General features: G+C 30.7%; 1 protein-coding gene across 14 annotated transcripts in view; it reads left to right on the top strand.

The window, feature by feature from the left end:
- The window catches only part of LOC128243117 (PH domain leucine-rich repeat-containing protein phosphatase 2-like), a 60286-nt gene that overhangs the window by 15081 nt on the left and 28021 nt on the right, over window positions 1-17184 (top strand). For 9 of the 14 annotated variants that reach the window (XM_052960673.1, XM_052960670.1, XM_052960664.1 and 6 more), the window contains one exon: window positions 13167-13810. In XM_052960673.1, coding sequence (XP_052816633.1) covers window positions 13186-13810 — 625 coding nt within the window. In that variant the 5' untranslated portion in view covers window positions 13167-13185. Of the gene's footprint in view, window positions 1-2253; window positions 2496-3854; window positions 3870-11050; window positions 12136-13166; window positions 13811-17184 lie in introns of those variants that run through there. The other 5 variants (XM_052960658.1, XM_052960660.1, XM_052960659.1 and 2 more) reach the window with 5 other exon arrangements.

Raw genomic sequence — 17184 nt, 5'->3', positions numbered from 1 at the left:
ACCCATAATAGGGCTGTTGCAGCTGAAGTACAAGAAGGTAATGGCAATGAAATCATTTAAGAAGTTGCTGAGGCTGAGAATGCAATAAAAACCATACTAGCTCATGATGGTGTGCTTGAATGGATCATTTAATGCATACATGACATGAAAACATAATAACAATGATCTACATTAAAGGGACTCACTCATGTTTTTGGACTACTATTAGTTTTTCCAAAAATGCATTTGAATTATTTATTTTTTTTAACTTATTTTAATATTTGATACCGAAATTGCAGAAAAAACGTAATAAAAAATATAAAGAAACATTTGGGTTTTAGTGGGGAGCAACTCCAAGCTGATACAGTCAAGAAAGAACTAGAAAAACAAAGTCTTGACCACTCAGTTACACTTAGGACTGATAACAACAATGATGGATATTTTAACCTTTATCTAAGACATTGGTAAACATCAGGTTAAAATGTGATCAACCAATCACATAAAAACACTAATTCAAATTAACCTAATGTTACTTAATTGTTAAGCCAATCTATTTGATTCAAAAGATCTCACCTTCAACCAAGAACAACTGATTTATAAAATTTGGATCCTTACAATTGTCTAGTCGCTTGTTGATTTATGGCATACATATGTGAGAAATTAGTTTCATCTCAAAAGTGATGGGTCATTTGTGAGAATCTGTAGTTGATTAGGATGAAGGAATCACCACAGTTTGTATATATGTCTCATTTTAGAAATGTAGCAGAATTTACAAAATTTGCTACGTGCATCTGTGAATATAGGTCATCTCGGGTTAAAAACAAGACCAGACTAGTGTTAAAATGGTCATCTCGGGTTTGAAAGTTGGTCTGGTGTAAATATTGGTCATCTTGGTTCAAATTTAGGTCAGACCTGTGTGAATATGGGTTATCTCCAGTTCAAAACTTGGTCAGACTAGTGTGAATATAGGTCATTGATCTCAAATGCAAAACTAGGTCAGACCAGTGTGATATGTGTCATCTCCACTTCAAATTTAGGTCAGACCTGTGTGAATATGGGTCATCTCCAGTTCAAAACTAGGTCAGACCAGTGTGCATATGGGTATCTGAAGTTCAAAACTAGGTCAGACCAGTGTGAATATGGGTCATCTCCAGTTCAAAACTAGGTCAGACCAGTGTGAATATGGGTATCTCCAGTTCAAAACTAGGTCAGACCATTGTGAATATGGGTCATATTTAGTTCAAAAATAGGTCCGACCAGTGTGAATATGGGTCATCTCTAATGCAAAACTCGGTCAGACCAGTGTGATTATGGGTATATCCAGTTCAAAACTTGGTCAGACTAGTGTGAATATGGGTTATCTCCAGTTCAAAACTAGGTCACACCTGTGTGAATATGGGTCATCAACAGTTCAAAACTTGGTCAGACTAGTGTGAATATGGGTCATCTCCAGTTCAAAACTAGGTCACACCTGTGTGAATATGGATCATCAACAGTTCAAAACTTGGTCAGACCGGTGTGAATATGGGTCATCTCTAATGCAAAACTAGGTAAGACCAGTGTGAATATGGGTCATCTCAAGTTAAAACTTGGTCAGTCCATTGTAAATATGGGTCATTTAAGGTTCAAAACTAAGTCAGACCAGTGTCAATATGGGTCATATTGGGTTTGAAACTAGGTCAAACCAGTGTGAATATGGGTCATCTTGGGTTCAAAACTAAGTCAGACTAGTGTCATTATGGGTCATATCGGGTTTGAATCTAGGTCAGACCTAGGTGTAAATATGGGTCTACAGTATTTACTTTTTTCACTTTGAATTACAAACTGCTGCAAAATCATGTTTATCAAAATGAAAAATCTGTATTAACACATTGTTTCACAGTTTTGTCATATTTTGAGTCAATATGAGAATTTGACCATTTAGTTGACGACCTATTGAAAAAATAAGGCTAACGATCTTAATGGTGAGCTTTGTTTGAGTCACTATAAATAAAGATAGTATTTGAACCTTTTGTTTAAAGCCACATGTCCTTTAAGCAGCAATGTGGTATTATTATGACTCATTATGAGGTGTGAGTTAATTACGTAAGGCTATGTTTTGTCTTAAAACCATAACATTTGTCTTTATAGCCTACGCAATGCATAAATTAAGCAAATTATAAGATTATTATGATCTTGTTTTATTAAATTGCCAATTAGTTTATATAATATGATAAATGCATATCTGATGTGATCGTTAAGGATGAAAATGGATTTAAAAACTTTGGATTATTGTTAAAAATGTGAAGCTAAATTTAATGGGATTGGGAAATTATGTAAACACAATTTCAGGTTTCAATGATTTAACATTATAAAAAGTTTTTGATAATAGTTTTAAAAATGTGACAGAAAATCAGATCTTTTTTGCCAACAAATGTTAGTAACCCTTTTGAAAACTCAATGATTTTTGGCTTCTACTATTAGATGGATTAATATCTGCAAGTTGCTGTAAATTGGTGAAATTGAAGTTCATAAAAGTAAGTAAAATAACTCAAATTTAAAGAGTTAGAAAACATTTTAACCACATAAATTGTGTGAGTTAAACTAAGTGACTAATTTGATTAAATGTAATATGAAACATCTTATTTTAATGAAATATGGATATTAATATATGGATTTGCAAAAGTTATTTTCTTAGTATTCAAATTTGTTTTATGATAATCTTATTATTTATTAAACACAACATGATGATGAATAATATTTAGCTATTGGAATTTAAAGGTACTCTGAATCATATGATTCATAGGGTTGTGATATCAGAAACATTAAGTTGTGTAAAATCATTTCAAAATGGTAGTTTAAATGAGAAAATATCACCAAAAATTCCAATTTAAGAACTTCATTTTCAATAGCTACAGAAAATAAACAGAATTTACTGCTTTTTTTGGTGCAATGAGTTTAATTATAAAATGATACATTTTGATATTTTTCACTTCAGAAATTTGAGTCCGAGCCCAGACCTCAGTGCGCACAGGGCTGGGACACAAATTCAGCGGCATGATTTCTGAATCAACATTATGTTAATAACAAAGCATGCATTTTGGCACGCTTTCCTAAAATGTTATTTTTAGACATATTAATTATAAATAAACCATATTTTCAGGGTTTCTGTTTAAGATCGGAAAATATTTCATCCCATGAACACCGAAAATGAATATTTAACTTTTGGCTATGCCACTCCGGAAATATAATTACTTTCGGTGCTCGCGAGGTGAAATATATTGCAATCTTACACTGAAACAAACAATTATCCTCTATTTCTTTTATATGGAGACCTTACAGTTTTTTAGTGCTTTTTTCTCTTACATAATTACATATTCATATCATATCAAATATTTGAGTTTAAACTCATAAAAGAAAAGCAAAAAAAGCTCACCTGTTGCCTGGGCCTGCATTAGAATAAGAATATAATGAATAATTTCTTTACAAAAGCATGTCGGTAATACACTTACCATTACAGCAAATATTTGTAAGAGGTGTTTTACCTTTGTATTTTGAATGCGATTTTTCTTAAGCAGTTTTGATTGAAAAGAAGGCTCCTATTTCATTATGTTTGCGTAGAAAACTATACAACAATTACTTCTGCGTATGGAAAAATGAAAATTTATGAGTGAAAATTAAATTTGAATTAATATTAACGGAATCTGCACTTATTTTGTGTGGTTAAGCGCATTAAATTTATTCAGATTTGGGACTTTGTTTTGAAAGGATTGAATTAATGTCCTGAAATTAAAAGTATTCTTTGTGAAAAAGGAATTTTGAGTTGTCAGAGATACTGACATTGAAAATGGAGTTTTAAGTGTTTCGTGGATAATTTAATTTTAGTGAAAATTTATACACAAAATATGCAGGTTTTAAAGATAACTTTTTCATGTAATCAATTATTTTATAGTACTAAGTGGATTTTTTTTGTTTTTCTAAATTATTTTAGTTGGCAGGCATGGCTCAGCCTAGCGCTAAATGATTATTTAGGAAATTAGACATGAATACTTAAAGTTTCGAAGTGTTCAGCATGAAATGTCTATCAAATGCCTCTTTTCTAAACCATGTCACAGTGGCATGTATTAATTTTGTGTGAGCTTCTAAATAACTTGTTTAAAGCTGCACTCTAACAGATTTACCGATGTGACAACTTTTTAACATTTTGTCTTGTAATGAGCCAATTTTTGCACAAATATCTACAAACCATGCACTGATATAAGACTGCTAACAAAAGATCAGATCGAAGACTTTCATATTTCTGTTTGAAAAGTAATGTTTTATGGCTATATATTAAACCGTTACTTAAGGTTTAAGAAAAATGCATAAAATATCATTTTTTAACTTAAATATGAAAATCTGTGATTTGTTTTTTTCTCAGCGGTCTTATATCACTGGCTTCCATGCATTTTCCCATAAACTGGCTCGTTCCAAGACACAAAATATAAAAGTGGTCAAAAAGGTAAATCCGTGAGAGTGCAGCTTTAAGAGATACACATGAAACTTGGTACACATGTTGCCAGAGACAATATATATATACACAAATAAACAGCAATGCCTATAGTTAAACTCTTGCTTTAATAATTGTTAAGTTATTCCCCTTCTTTGACTGAAAAAAACCAGATGTGTGCTGCAAGGCAATTTGATCAACGGCGTTCTTGTCAAAATTGGTATTCTCTAACCTTTTAACAAAAATTGTCGTAATTTATTTCAACATCTTGTAACACGTATCCATAAACATCAATTTTATAGATTCTGCATCATTTCCATGGCAATTTAGGATTGTTATTTAATATTTATTTATATTAGATATCTTATTACACACACCATTGAAATATATGTCTTCACCTTACCCTAACCCTAAACATGACTCAGTTATGAATAATTCTATTTACTCTATTTACTGAAATTTAAGATGTGGTTAGTAACTTGTAAAAGGAGAATATGTTTGTGGTTTTCAAGATAAATCCATTAAAATGTTTGAATTCAGTTTATTTTGTTAATGTAATAGTGTTTGTTGATGGTTTTAGCACTCTTACTTTTGTTGCCTTATATGCTGATAGATGTTGGAGGTGGATTTCTCATCATCTGTTGAATGTTTTGACCAAAGATCCAAACCATAAATATATACTTACTTTATTTTAAAACTGGCAAACATAATTTTGAAATTAAATGACTCTATTATTATTATTATTATAATTATTATCATTATTATTATTATTATTATTATTATTATTATTATTATTATTATTATTATTATTATTATTATTATGATTGTTGTTGTTGTTATTATTATTATTATCATAATAAAATTATTATTATTATCATCATAATAAAATTATTATCATTATTTTTATTATTATTTTTATTATTATTATTATTATTATTATTATTATTATTATTATTATTATATAGGTTTTTAATGTCCTTGAATAATCAGAATTTTGGTCACTTAAGTTTACAGTCCCTCTGTAAATACTGTATGAAATTATTTTTTAAAGCATTCAGTATAATAATATAGCATTTATTATGATGTTGACCCACCATTTCATAAGTGCTCCCTAAGCATTTTAACAGTTTCGGGGTTGGGGGAATGCTACTGTTCTGTAAGCTTTAGTTTTGTTAAAAATATATACTATTTCTACTATTTCCTTGGCGTTTACAGTTGTTTTTTACGCATGGTTTTCATCTGTTTCCTTAATATTGGCATCTACAGTTCATAATGATGTCATAATGTTGCTGAAAGACCTACACATTTTGTGTCTTTTATAAAATAATATTTTAAAGCAACATTGTGCTGTAGTTGAAAAATTAATGCCTTCATTTAATGGCGTAGTTATTAAGAATGAATTTCAATGCCCTTTGAAGTGAGGACAAACAAATGATTTGTCTATGTTTAGGCTTGCTATTTGTCTTCCGCCCATACTATATACTTATCTATTACCATAACATCCTTTCTTTGCTCCAAGTTGATAACAAATTAAGTAATTCTTAATGATAGCCTCTTTTTGATCTTTGCTGTAATCAGAAATAATATTTAATTTTACTTGTGTAATTCTTAAAATAACAATAAATAAAGCTTTGTCAATGTTATAAAACAATGTGTTGAAATTGCATAATGTATGGAAATAAATTAAACATATATTACCATTGTTTTGACAATCTTTGTATAATTGTTGTTTTTAAAAAGAAAGCCAGTGTCTCCAATATTCATTCGAAAATCTTACTCTGTAATTAAAACCATTTACATGGTGATTTAAAAAGTGAATGATAACTATTCTTTTGTTAATACGAAGTTGGCAGTTTTTATCTTAAACACCATCTAGGGTCAATCATTGTAAGGAACCATACCACTTTTAATACAAGTTAAGCCCTTTAGCAAATAGGTTTATTTGTTAAATAGGAAAGTATGTATTATTCATGATGTCTGAAATCCTTTTAGGACTTTATTATAGTTAGTCTGAATTGATAAGTAAAAAGTATAATGGAATCAGGTTGTGACTGTCCGTGTGTACATGATTAATTCAGTAAAGGTTTAAGAATAAAATTGTAAAATTGTGAATATTGTGTATTTGTGACGGTATAATAAATAGGATATTTTTCGAAGATCTTTTTTGAGGAAGCAAAATTATTATTCTGCAAATAAAAATACTTTCTATAATTATGTTAGCCATGAAGTGAGATTTAAACTTCTATATTTGACCTCAGACAGTGAAACCAGATTTTTGTGATTGCCTTATTTGGTGGTTTTAAGGCAATACATCATTTAAAGTTGCTCCATTTAAATGTCAATATTTATTGTGAGGAAAACTTGCATAATTTTGGAATATTATACATAATTGTGTTGACCAGTGTTAGCTTAGTTGTCTGGCTGATATTAGAGTGGATCATAATACGGGATGTTTTGGGGTCTTTTGTTAAATGGAGATAAAACTTTTCGGTGTATGTGTGGTCTGGTATTAAAGTCAGGAATTTTTGTAATGAGAGACACTGCATTCCATGGATATATAAAATGTGTCAGGATTTCTGAAACTTTCTCAGAGGATTATGCGTTGAAAGTTAAAACTTAAAATGTGACCAGAATTTTCTTTTTTAATACTTAATATTAAATTTATATTTTTATGAAAAATAGCCCTTATGTTTTGCAGAATATGAAATGTGATGAAGTTTTAAAATTTAATATTAATAGCGAAAACCTCTGTCGATTTAAGGATCAAATTATTTTAATTAAACTCGAAGGTTTTGAAGGCAGCAGTGTAATTGAAAATTGATAAATAATTCTTTTCGATTTAATGAAATAGCATCATTGTATATTTTTTATATATAACTAGGTGTTACAAAAATTATAATAGTTTCACATTTATTGACTTGCTCTGCAAGATCACAGATATCGATTGGATAAATGCGAAATTGCAATCAATTAACCAACATGATATTTAAGACACAATTTGAATACAAATGAATGCATTGCATTTTGAAAAATTTATTGAACATAATGGGACTCTGACTTGCAGATTTAGGGGGTGGGGGCACACCAGCATGCGCCCCCTACCCCCTTAAATTGTCAAAGTAAATATTTCATGTCAATAGGTAGAGATATAATTAATGCATAAAACTATCTCCACCTTTTAATCTTAAAATAAGCGTTATGTTTCTTGGGGACATCTCATTGACCAAGTTGGTTTACAGTCTTATTAGTGGGTTTTCTCCGAGGGAAGGGGCTCAAGCCCCCAAGATGCGCCCCTTTAATTATAATGCCCCCTCTTAAACATCAAATGCTTGAGCTGCCCCTGAGACTAAAATAAATGAATTTTAAATGCAATGAAGGAAAATCTGATCATCTAGAATCTATATCATTTTGTTATGCTCTTTATTTTGTAAACTGTGCAGACATTTTCAAATGTTTTTATAACCATAAATCAAAATTGCTATTATAACTTCACTTCTATTATGATAGATGTTTTATTTTTTATGATTGATCTTTTATTTTCTGAATTAAAAGAAACTACAAACCAAATTAATACAATCAGTATTTAAATGTTAACTTAAGATATTATTATTTAAAGCAATTAAATTTTCTTCATTGATTATTTGAAAATAAGTATTTTCTCACTAAAGTACATGTAAATGACAGTCATTTAAGTTACCGGGTACAGTTTTCACTTTTGTAAAATGCTTAATTTTTCTAAATTATAATGTTTAGTTCTCTTATATTTTCAATTTACTTAACCATAAATTTGGCATATTCAAAATTCCATTAGTCAGTATGTCACTGCTGGCTAAGTGCCAATTATTTATTTTTTAGTAAAATAAAATTATATAATAACTTTCTTAGTGTTGGTGCAGATGTCTCTATATTAGCCAGCATGAATATGCAAACTGCAAAATACCTCAGTTTATAAAAACAACTAATGACTTAATGGAAATATGGCCATTATGTTTTCATCAGAGGCTTTCTTAATGAATTAAATCAGAATCCTTTGGGAAATCTCATTGGCAGAGGAATAAGTGTAAACACTAAATGCTTAGATTATAATTTGGGCCACTTGAGTTTAGTGTAATGTGATATGTCATGTTTTAAATTGTTTTATGATAGTTAAGTATAATGGATTAAAAGGCAAACTTCAAGCTCTTTTTGTGGGATTATCTTATCTGAAATGCTTGACACTTTCAAATGCTATAGTAACCAATATGGCTTTAAAAAATTGCATCTTTACTTGTTAACACATTCTCAAAAGTATAAAAAAGAGATATAAAACAATTACAATAGATGTTTTTATACTTTATACATATTATACAAGTTAGAACTTATATAATATGTATGATAGAAGTCAGATTGTGTTAGTGAGACTGGAGTAAAAAACAATGGAAAACATATATAGAAACAAGGAAAAATGGGATTTTGTAAAAGAAAGCATGAATTTTTGTAATTTTTTAAGAAATCTTTTTTTTTATTTTTTTTATTTATTCAAATCATTTATTTATTCATTTTTATTTATTAATTAAATTTCTTTCTTTCTTTCTTTCTTTCTTTCTTTCTTTCTTTCTTTCTTTCTTTCTTTCTTTCTTTCTTTCTTTCTTTCTTTCTTTCTTTCTTTCTCTCTCTCTCTCTCTCTCTCTCTCTCTCTCTCTCTCTCTCTCTCTCTCTCTCTCTCTCTCTCTCTCTTTCTTTCTTTCTTTCTTTCTTTCTTTCTTTCTTTCTCTTTCTTTCTTTATTTATTATTTATATATATTTTTTTATTATTTCTTTCTGTATTTATTTCATATTAATTTATTTATCTATTCTTTATTTATATTTTTATATTTATTTATTTATGTTTTATATTTATTTATATTATATTTTAATAAAATCATTTAAATAAATTCATTCATGTATCTATTTAAGTTTGATGGATTTTTTTAAATAAAGGTAAAAAACAACAGTGTTGTATGTTTTAAACATAATAAATATTAAATCCAAAAATTATATAATCATTATTTTTGTAATACAATCTGATACTGTGAACAATTTCTCTTGAGGGTAATCAATTCATTACGGTATGTTCAGTGCTGTTGTTCATGTTGTTAAATTGTTGCGAACTGAATACTCAAGTGCACAAAATAATGAATTAAAAAAAGTAATCTCTGAGATCCATATCACACTTTTTAAGAAGGAAGACAGAGTAGTAAAATGTGCACTAATCCACCCATCCGATTTTAAAAAATTATAAAAAAATATAATTATTGTCTTTAATTGAGTTTAAATTAATTTGGTACATTAACATGCACCATTTAAAAAAAAATAGCTAAAAAAGTTTGGGGAGAATTCCCCCATATATAAGCCCTGTGACCCATTTTAAATCATGTATATTTTTATTATTTTTGTATATTATGTTATATCCCATTTTCAACAATTATCATTTTCATGCTGAAATAACCGAAAAGTCTGAAAAATAATCGTTTCAACAATTTCAATTACACACCCTTAAGACAACATTTTTGTCTACCTGCTTATGGGAGTGCAAGTTGTGCTAATTTAACAGACTGAACAAAAGGGTCAGTGCAATCCCTGTTGTTATAGGGTAGTGGTTTTTTGTTTGGTGTTGTATAGGGTGTGATCTTATAGAGGTCATTCAATAGAAAAAAGTTTAATGTGGTGGAAAAGATTGTCTTAATGCATCTCATGCATTTCAGTTTTATTTGGACCATCACAATGAAAGTTATTTGGACCATCACAATGAATGTTTTGAATAACATTTGTGGCATATGGATGATGGTGTACTAAAATTAGCTACCAGTGTATACTGGTTTTGTGAATTTGTGGGACTGTGGATATTACTGAATGATGTTGATTTTAAGCTACTTGTTTTGTGAAATTAAATATTTTTAACATCTTAGCTACATTTTTGTTGCTTTTTTTGCCATGGATTTTTACTAAGTTGAAAGACACCTGATACCAATATCATATTTCATGATGACAGATGTGTATTTTTTTTTTCAACGTGGTAATAATAAATGTTCAGGTTTTTTTAGCATCAAAATGACATATCCATTTAAAGGTGTTACACTGAAACATAGCTGTCCAACTTTTTTAATTGGAAATTGATGTTGATGATGTTGATGATGCTGTTGGTGGTGGTGGTGATGGTTGTCACAGATGATGATGATGATATTGATGATGATGGTGACAACGATGATGATGATGATGATGATGATGATGATGATGATGATGACAACGTTGATGATGATGATGATGATGATGATGATGATGATGATGATGATGATGACGACGATGACGGTGATGATGATGATGATGATGAAGAACTCACAATTAGGCTTTGACAAATTTAACCGAAGAATTCAATACCAATAATATTTTTTTTATTTTTTGTGGTTTCTTAAGTAAATTTAACTGTACAATGTCACAACCTGCGTACACCTGAAGAAGTGGGAGGTGAAGGATAGGGCGTTGATTTTTATCGCACTGTTTTATTAAAGTCTCTTAAGTTTATGAATAAAATCTTGAAGGGCATTTTAAACAAAAATGTGTGATTAATACACTGAGTAACTGTACACTGAAAAGATGAAAGTTTTGTTACCAAGGTTATTAAGTGACTATATTTTCGATGTTTATTTACGATATGTCAAATTTTGATGAATTCTTTGTAGCAATTTTGATGGTCATTGATGCAAAAAATAGTGGAATGGATATATTACTGGATTTCGACTGACGTTATTTACATTTTAAAAAGATGCACGAAATACGAAAATAGTTTAAATAAAAACTTGATTGTTATTGTGAATTAACCGTGTTATTCGGGCATTTTTATGTGAACAAAGTGTTTTCTTATATTATTTAGGAAGTGAAATTTTAGAAGTGGAATTTGAACGTCAACTTTTTTGTATACATTGTGTAATTGGAGGTGTCATGCTATTTTAAGTTTGGATTTACAAGTTATTTCATTATTTTTCCTGTAAGGCATTTCTTAGATGCTGGGAATAACTTAAATATTTTAGCTTTTGTGTTAAAGTAAACAAAAAGATCTAGCAAAACAGTTTTTGATGTTTTACATTTGGTGTAAGAGATTTTGAATTTGTCATTTTTACTCGGGGTTTTAATCCATTATGTACATTAATTATACCATTATTTGTTATTATATTAGTTCAAGTAATTAGTTTATACATGTAATAAAACTGCAGTCTCAGTCACTTAAAAAATGGCATAATTTTAAAATGATTTATATTAATATTAATAATCTGCAGTTAATATTGTACAAGAAGTCTTTAGCTGAGACTATAAATAAATACAATATATTGCAATGATATTAATAAGATAACTATTATAATTGGTTTCAGTGAGTAAAAGTCAGTGACAAAATTTGATGATGGATTATGATATGATATGATCATTGAAGCAATATATTGAGTTTGTGGGAAAACTGTTAATTTTCATACCATAAGCAAACAATCATGAACAAAATCATGGGATAATAATTTAATAAGTGAATGCATGATGACTGTGAAAAGTGAAACGAACATGAAGGATAAAACGGTTACCATGGAAACTGTGGAATATGACAGAAATGGGCTTATTGTCCCATCGCGGAATAACATGGTGCTCAAATTTAGTCATTTTCCATTTAAAAGACTGCACAAAAAGTAAGTTTGGTTTCCACTTTCAGCTTTTTTAGCTTTATTAATTTATATATTATACATTATGGGTCGGTTGAAATGAATTGCTCCACAGAGAGGATCAAAGTCTCGACTTCAACTTTTATGAAATCTGATGATCGATATTGGCAGAGCCGAATGACTGTGCCAGACTCACAGTTAAATGTAGCTTATATGCACCTATACATGTAAATGGTTTGCACCAAAGAGTGATCGGTGAGCATGGAATGACACCTAAAGTGGGGGATTCTGGACAGGTTGGATTTTGAAAGGCTTTAAATTAGTGAGGCTGCCACCTGGAAAATAGACTCTGCCAAAAAATATTTATTTTTTTCATGCCAAGAACAACCTACCCGACAGGGATTTTGACAAATTTCCCTGCAACAGGGTTGGGATGTAAATTCAGTACAAAGTTGGCAGTTTGTCTTTAAAAATCCTCACCATGATGATCGATTCCCCTACCCCCACTTGGGCAAATCATTGAAAGATACATTAGCCCACCTGATTCTCACTTGAGGTCATAATTCAGGTTCTTCAAGGTTTCTTTTTTAAGAACTTTAAGTTCCGTACCTTTTTGTTCTTGTAATCTTCCAGAGCTACCTGAAGTTTGGACTTTGGTTCGAGGCCTGGCAGTCAAATGTTTTTGGCTGTGCCATTTTTTTTTCTTTTCGTCTAATTTCCACAGGATGTAATTTGTAGCCTGAATGCATACTTCAGGAAAAAAAGGGTAAATTAATCCCTACCTACTTTAACACTTACCTCGGGTAACTGTAAACAAACATAATTTTAATCATGGCCAAAGTTGTTATCAAAAATAAAGAAACTATAAAAAAACACTCTTATTTATTATATATTACCATGATTATGATAAGAATTATCTTATGATTGACAATGCTTATCATTATTAATCCAGGTAACTCTTGTTGAAATCATTTTTGAATTGTTCCCCTTGTTGTTAATTTTATCCATCTTCTTTGGTTCTAAAACATAGTTTTAATTGTTATGTGTTTCATTTACAGGACAAGTGTGGAAATTGAGATGCCGGCAGGCTCGAGCAGCGAAACAGTCGGAACCCAGAGCTCATACAATCCTTTAGGATCCCACGTTGGCCAACATGGTCGAAACAAAACAGGAAACACAAAATATGGCGGAACAGACGCTTGGTGGAGTGCGGGTGATTTTTTGCAACCTGAAATTGCATCACCCCAAAGTGAGGTGTCTTCATTTGGAAAAACGAACGATGATGATACATGGGATTTGTCAGACTCCATCGTTGACCTGTACAAGGAGTCTAATAGGTATGATGGAGTGCTAAATCAGCCGCCGAGTGGTCGTACAGGAAATGTGGATGTACAGGAATGGATACAAGAGGACACAAGTAACGGTTTTGTGCATGTGTTTAAATCTGATACGGATAGAAATCCTCGATTATTTCCATGTACCCTTACCACGACTGCTCAGCGATTGTGTATTCAGTGCGGAATGCCACCAAATTCGTTACATGTGCAGATGAACGGGGATATTATTCGCAGATTGGAACCCTTTGATAGTCCACTGGCCATTCAGAATGAGTACCTGCAGAGTATCGGGTACTCTGATCAGAGGAAAATTCAAGAAATTGGTGCGCAGGAAGACCTCTGCTATCTAGTCAAGTATTATGCAGGTAAGACCATGTGCTTCACTGTGGCTGTTGCTAATGCTTGGAATAAATTCTATGTTAAAGTTAATCACTAGAGCACCTGGCGGGCGCCCCCTAAAATCATCCAAGTTTCCTTTTTATTTCAATATAGGAGAAAAAAGTAAATAAATACACCCAAAATGCACCATTTTGGACTAGCTAATTGTTTTATTTTTCAAGGGGGAGTACCCCTAAAACCCCTTGGCCAACACTTCCAACGGAATAGATTTCAGAGTTGCGCCCCTAAAATACGCCCCTCTAAAGTAAATGAATTCTGGATCCGTCCCTTATTACAGTCCCTACATGTATATGGTATCATTGTGTAGACGAAAACAAAGAAAGTGACACACTCAAACATGGTACAGTTGGTGATACATGAACTTATGTAATGACCTAAACATTCCAGTAGGGGAGTAGTTCTCGGATTCACAATTTATGCTTCATTTTGAAAGTTACATAAAATTATCAAATGCTTGGTTATTGTCAATCAAATGTTCAAAACATATCTATGGGTAAAAACACTTTCCAACAGGTCAATTAATTATTTACAATGAAATACTAAAAGTTGATTACTGTTTACATTTGTTTTGACTTGACTGCTTTAGGGAATGGGGAGTTGGCATGCAAAGAAAGGCAGAACCCCAGCGTTAATTATGTTCGGCCGTAATATTAATGTCTGACAGCTGTTTCCATGGAAATCAAATAATGTCAATTTGAATTATGTCACCTGATTAAACAAACTGAAATCATTTTTTTTGTCTGGTTAACTGAGGCAAATATTTGATGTCATTGGATGCTGAGAGGATGGATAATAACAATAAGTGGTTGAAATATTCTAATAACTCTCAAATCTCTTGAGTATTTGAACTAAATGAAAGTTTTACCCTTAAAATACTTCCCCCTCCCCCCCCCCCCCCCCAACAAGTGGCAGCTTGACATGTTTGTCAAACATTCAATTATTTTTAAAATACTGCCAAAGGAATCAAATGGTCATTGGGTTCACATTGAAAAAAGGAGTTAAAAGGAGCTCTTACAACCGAGAATCCATTATTAAAGCAATTTCAATAGAGTTATGAAAATAACTGCCAAATTCTGTTTAGCCATTTATTGGTTTTATTAAAGCTGCACTCTCACAGATTTACCGTTTTGACTTTTTAAAAAAAAATTGTCTTGGAATGAGCCAATTTTTGCTTAAATATATATATAACAACCAGTGATATAAGGCTGCTGACATGAGAACCTGCAATCTAATATTTTGTCAGCAGTTCATTTATATCACTGGTTTCCACGCATTTTCGCAAAAATTGGCTCATTCAGACAAAAAATAAAAAAAAGTTGTCAAAACATTCAATCTGTGAGAATGCAGCTTTAAGTGGGTTTATTTAGAAGCTTAGCATGGACGCAGGCTTAGTAGAAAGGTATTTAATGCTCAACATTAAGAACTTAGCTTAGCATAAAATTTTGTTCTTCTAAATAATTAAGTCCTTGTGATGATGAGGCGCCAGGCTGTGACCTTCCATGACCTGAGATGACTTTTGAGATGAAATTTAATACCAAGAATTTGGATCAAAATACAATTTTTTTCAAAGGTAAAAACAATGTGTCATAGTTTTTGTATATTTTTGTTTTTCTAAACCATGAAGACTGCAGGCCTGGGTAACAGCCTGGTGGCGACTTAATTGTTTAGAAGGCCAATAATAAATGATAGCTTTAAATCATAGTTTTTCGCATGAAAGTTCAGAATATAATACTTAAGTCAGTGCAAACTGCTATTCACCCAAATAAATCAAACCAGTTTTTGACTAAATGAAATTAAACAGGCGGTTGTTGTCATTGGAAACTTTCAAAATGATCCAATCAGAATCCGTCGAGCCTTCCTAATTCAGAAGTCATGATAGTGAATGCTTATGTTGTATACTTGCTATGTGTGATTATGTTTCAAAGCCAGTTTTGAAAACTTAAAATTTATTTTCATGACATAAATGAAGTTCATAATTAAAGCAACATCTGAGGGATCATCAAGCTAAATTACAAATGTAATCTTAACTTTCCCAATTTCCTAATTTTTGAAAAATGATTTTTTTACTGACCCTTTAATTAATTCTCACCGAATGTATTCATAAATATTAATTAGATAATTTTTTATCTGTCCCTTATATTAGTGGAATGTAGAAAAAAACATCCCATGGACAAAACGACTCCCATGTGATTTTTAACATAAGGTAGACAAAACTTCCCACATCATTTTGACAGGGTGGATAAATGTTTCCTTATAATATTGGTTAAAATTGTCCACTGTTTCTTTGTGATAATGGGGCCCGGATTCTCAGGGTTCATATTTAGGTGACAAGCCTTTAGGGGGTGTTAGGATCTGCTCATTTCTCTTTCAAAGTCATTAGTTGTCAATTTAGTAGCAATTTAATGATTTGGGTGTTGATATCCGACAAAATCAAGAGCATATATTGTATTGATGTTGTTTTGAACTTTGTAGTTAGTCAAGGTCATACTTCCACATTTACAAATTATGAGATTATAATTTTGTGTTTTAAGGCCAAAAAAAAATAATGCGTGCTTAGGGTAACATCTTATCCAAAAACTGGAAGGGTTACTTTGTAAATAAGGACTTTTATTTTTATTTTTTTAAATTAGGCTTCTAGGCCCCTACAAAAAAGTTCTCAAAGGAACGATATAAGGGTAGGTTTAAGGTAGGCATAATAAAAACATTTTCTTTTTTTTGTGGGGAACCAATTGATTCTGTACCAAACCTACCTATATCAAGTTTTATCAATATTGCAGAAATTTATAAATATAAAATGGTCCAATTTTAACAAAATGATTAAAAGAAAAAAATCCACAGTACGGCAAATAATAGTGTAGGGTGACGGCATAGAAAATAGAGTAACTGAGTTGGTCGGATTATAGTGGATCTATGGTCAAATGGGTGCTTTTGTTTTAAATTTAGAGAAGCATATCTATAATTTATAGATTTTTTTCTTCTCCATATACATATTTTGTCGCTGTAAATAACTAATTTCTACATTTTCAAAAATGTACAAAATTTCGAATAAATATTTGTTTTCAACAATGATATTTAAATGCATTGTAATTTGCATGGCTAATTTGCCAACTATATTACAAACATTCCATTTAGTTGTAGCCTCAGTAAAGTTCAATTGGAAAAAAATATACTGATAAAACACTAAGATAGGCATAAATTATATAAATCCTTAACCTTTGAAATAAATAATTATCAAAGTCATTCTCATTACATGTACTTCTAACGTAAGAATAGAGATGTAAATATTTGATAAAAGGAATCCATTCAAATATTTAAGGTAACTTTTTTTCTATAACCTGGT

This window comes from Mya arenaria, chromosome 8 (genome assembly GCF_026914265.1).
Source record: "Mya arenaria isolate MELC-2E11 chromosome 8, ASM2691426v1".
Classification (NCBI taxonomy): domain Eukaryota; kingdom Metazoa; phylum Mollusca; class Bivalvia; order Myida; family Myidae; genus Mya; species Mya arenaria.
Note: the sequence above shows the minus strand (reverse complement) of the source record. Positions and strands in the feature narration are given on the sequence as shown.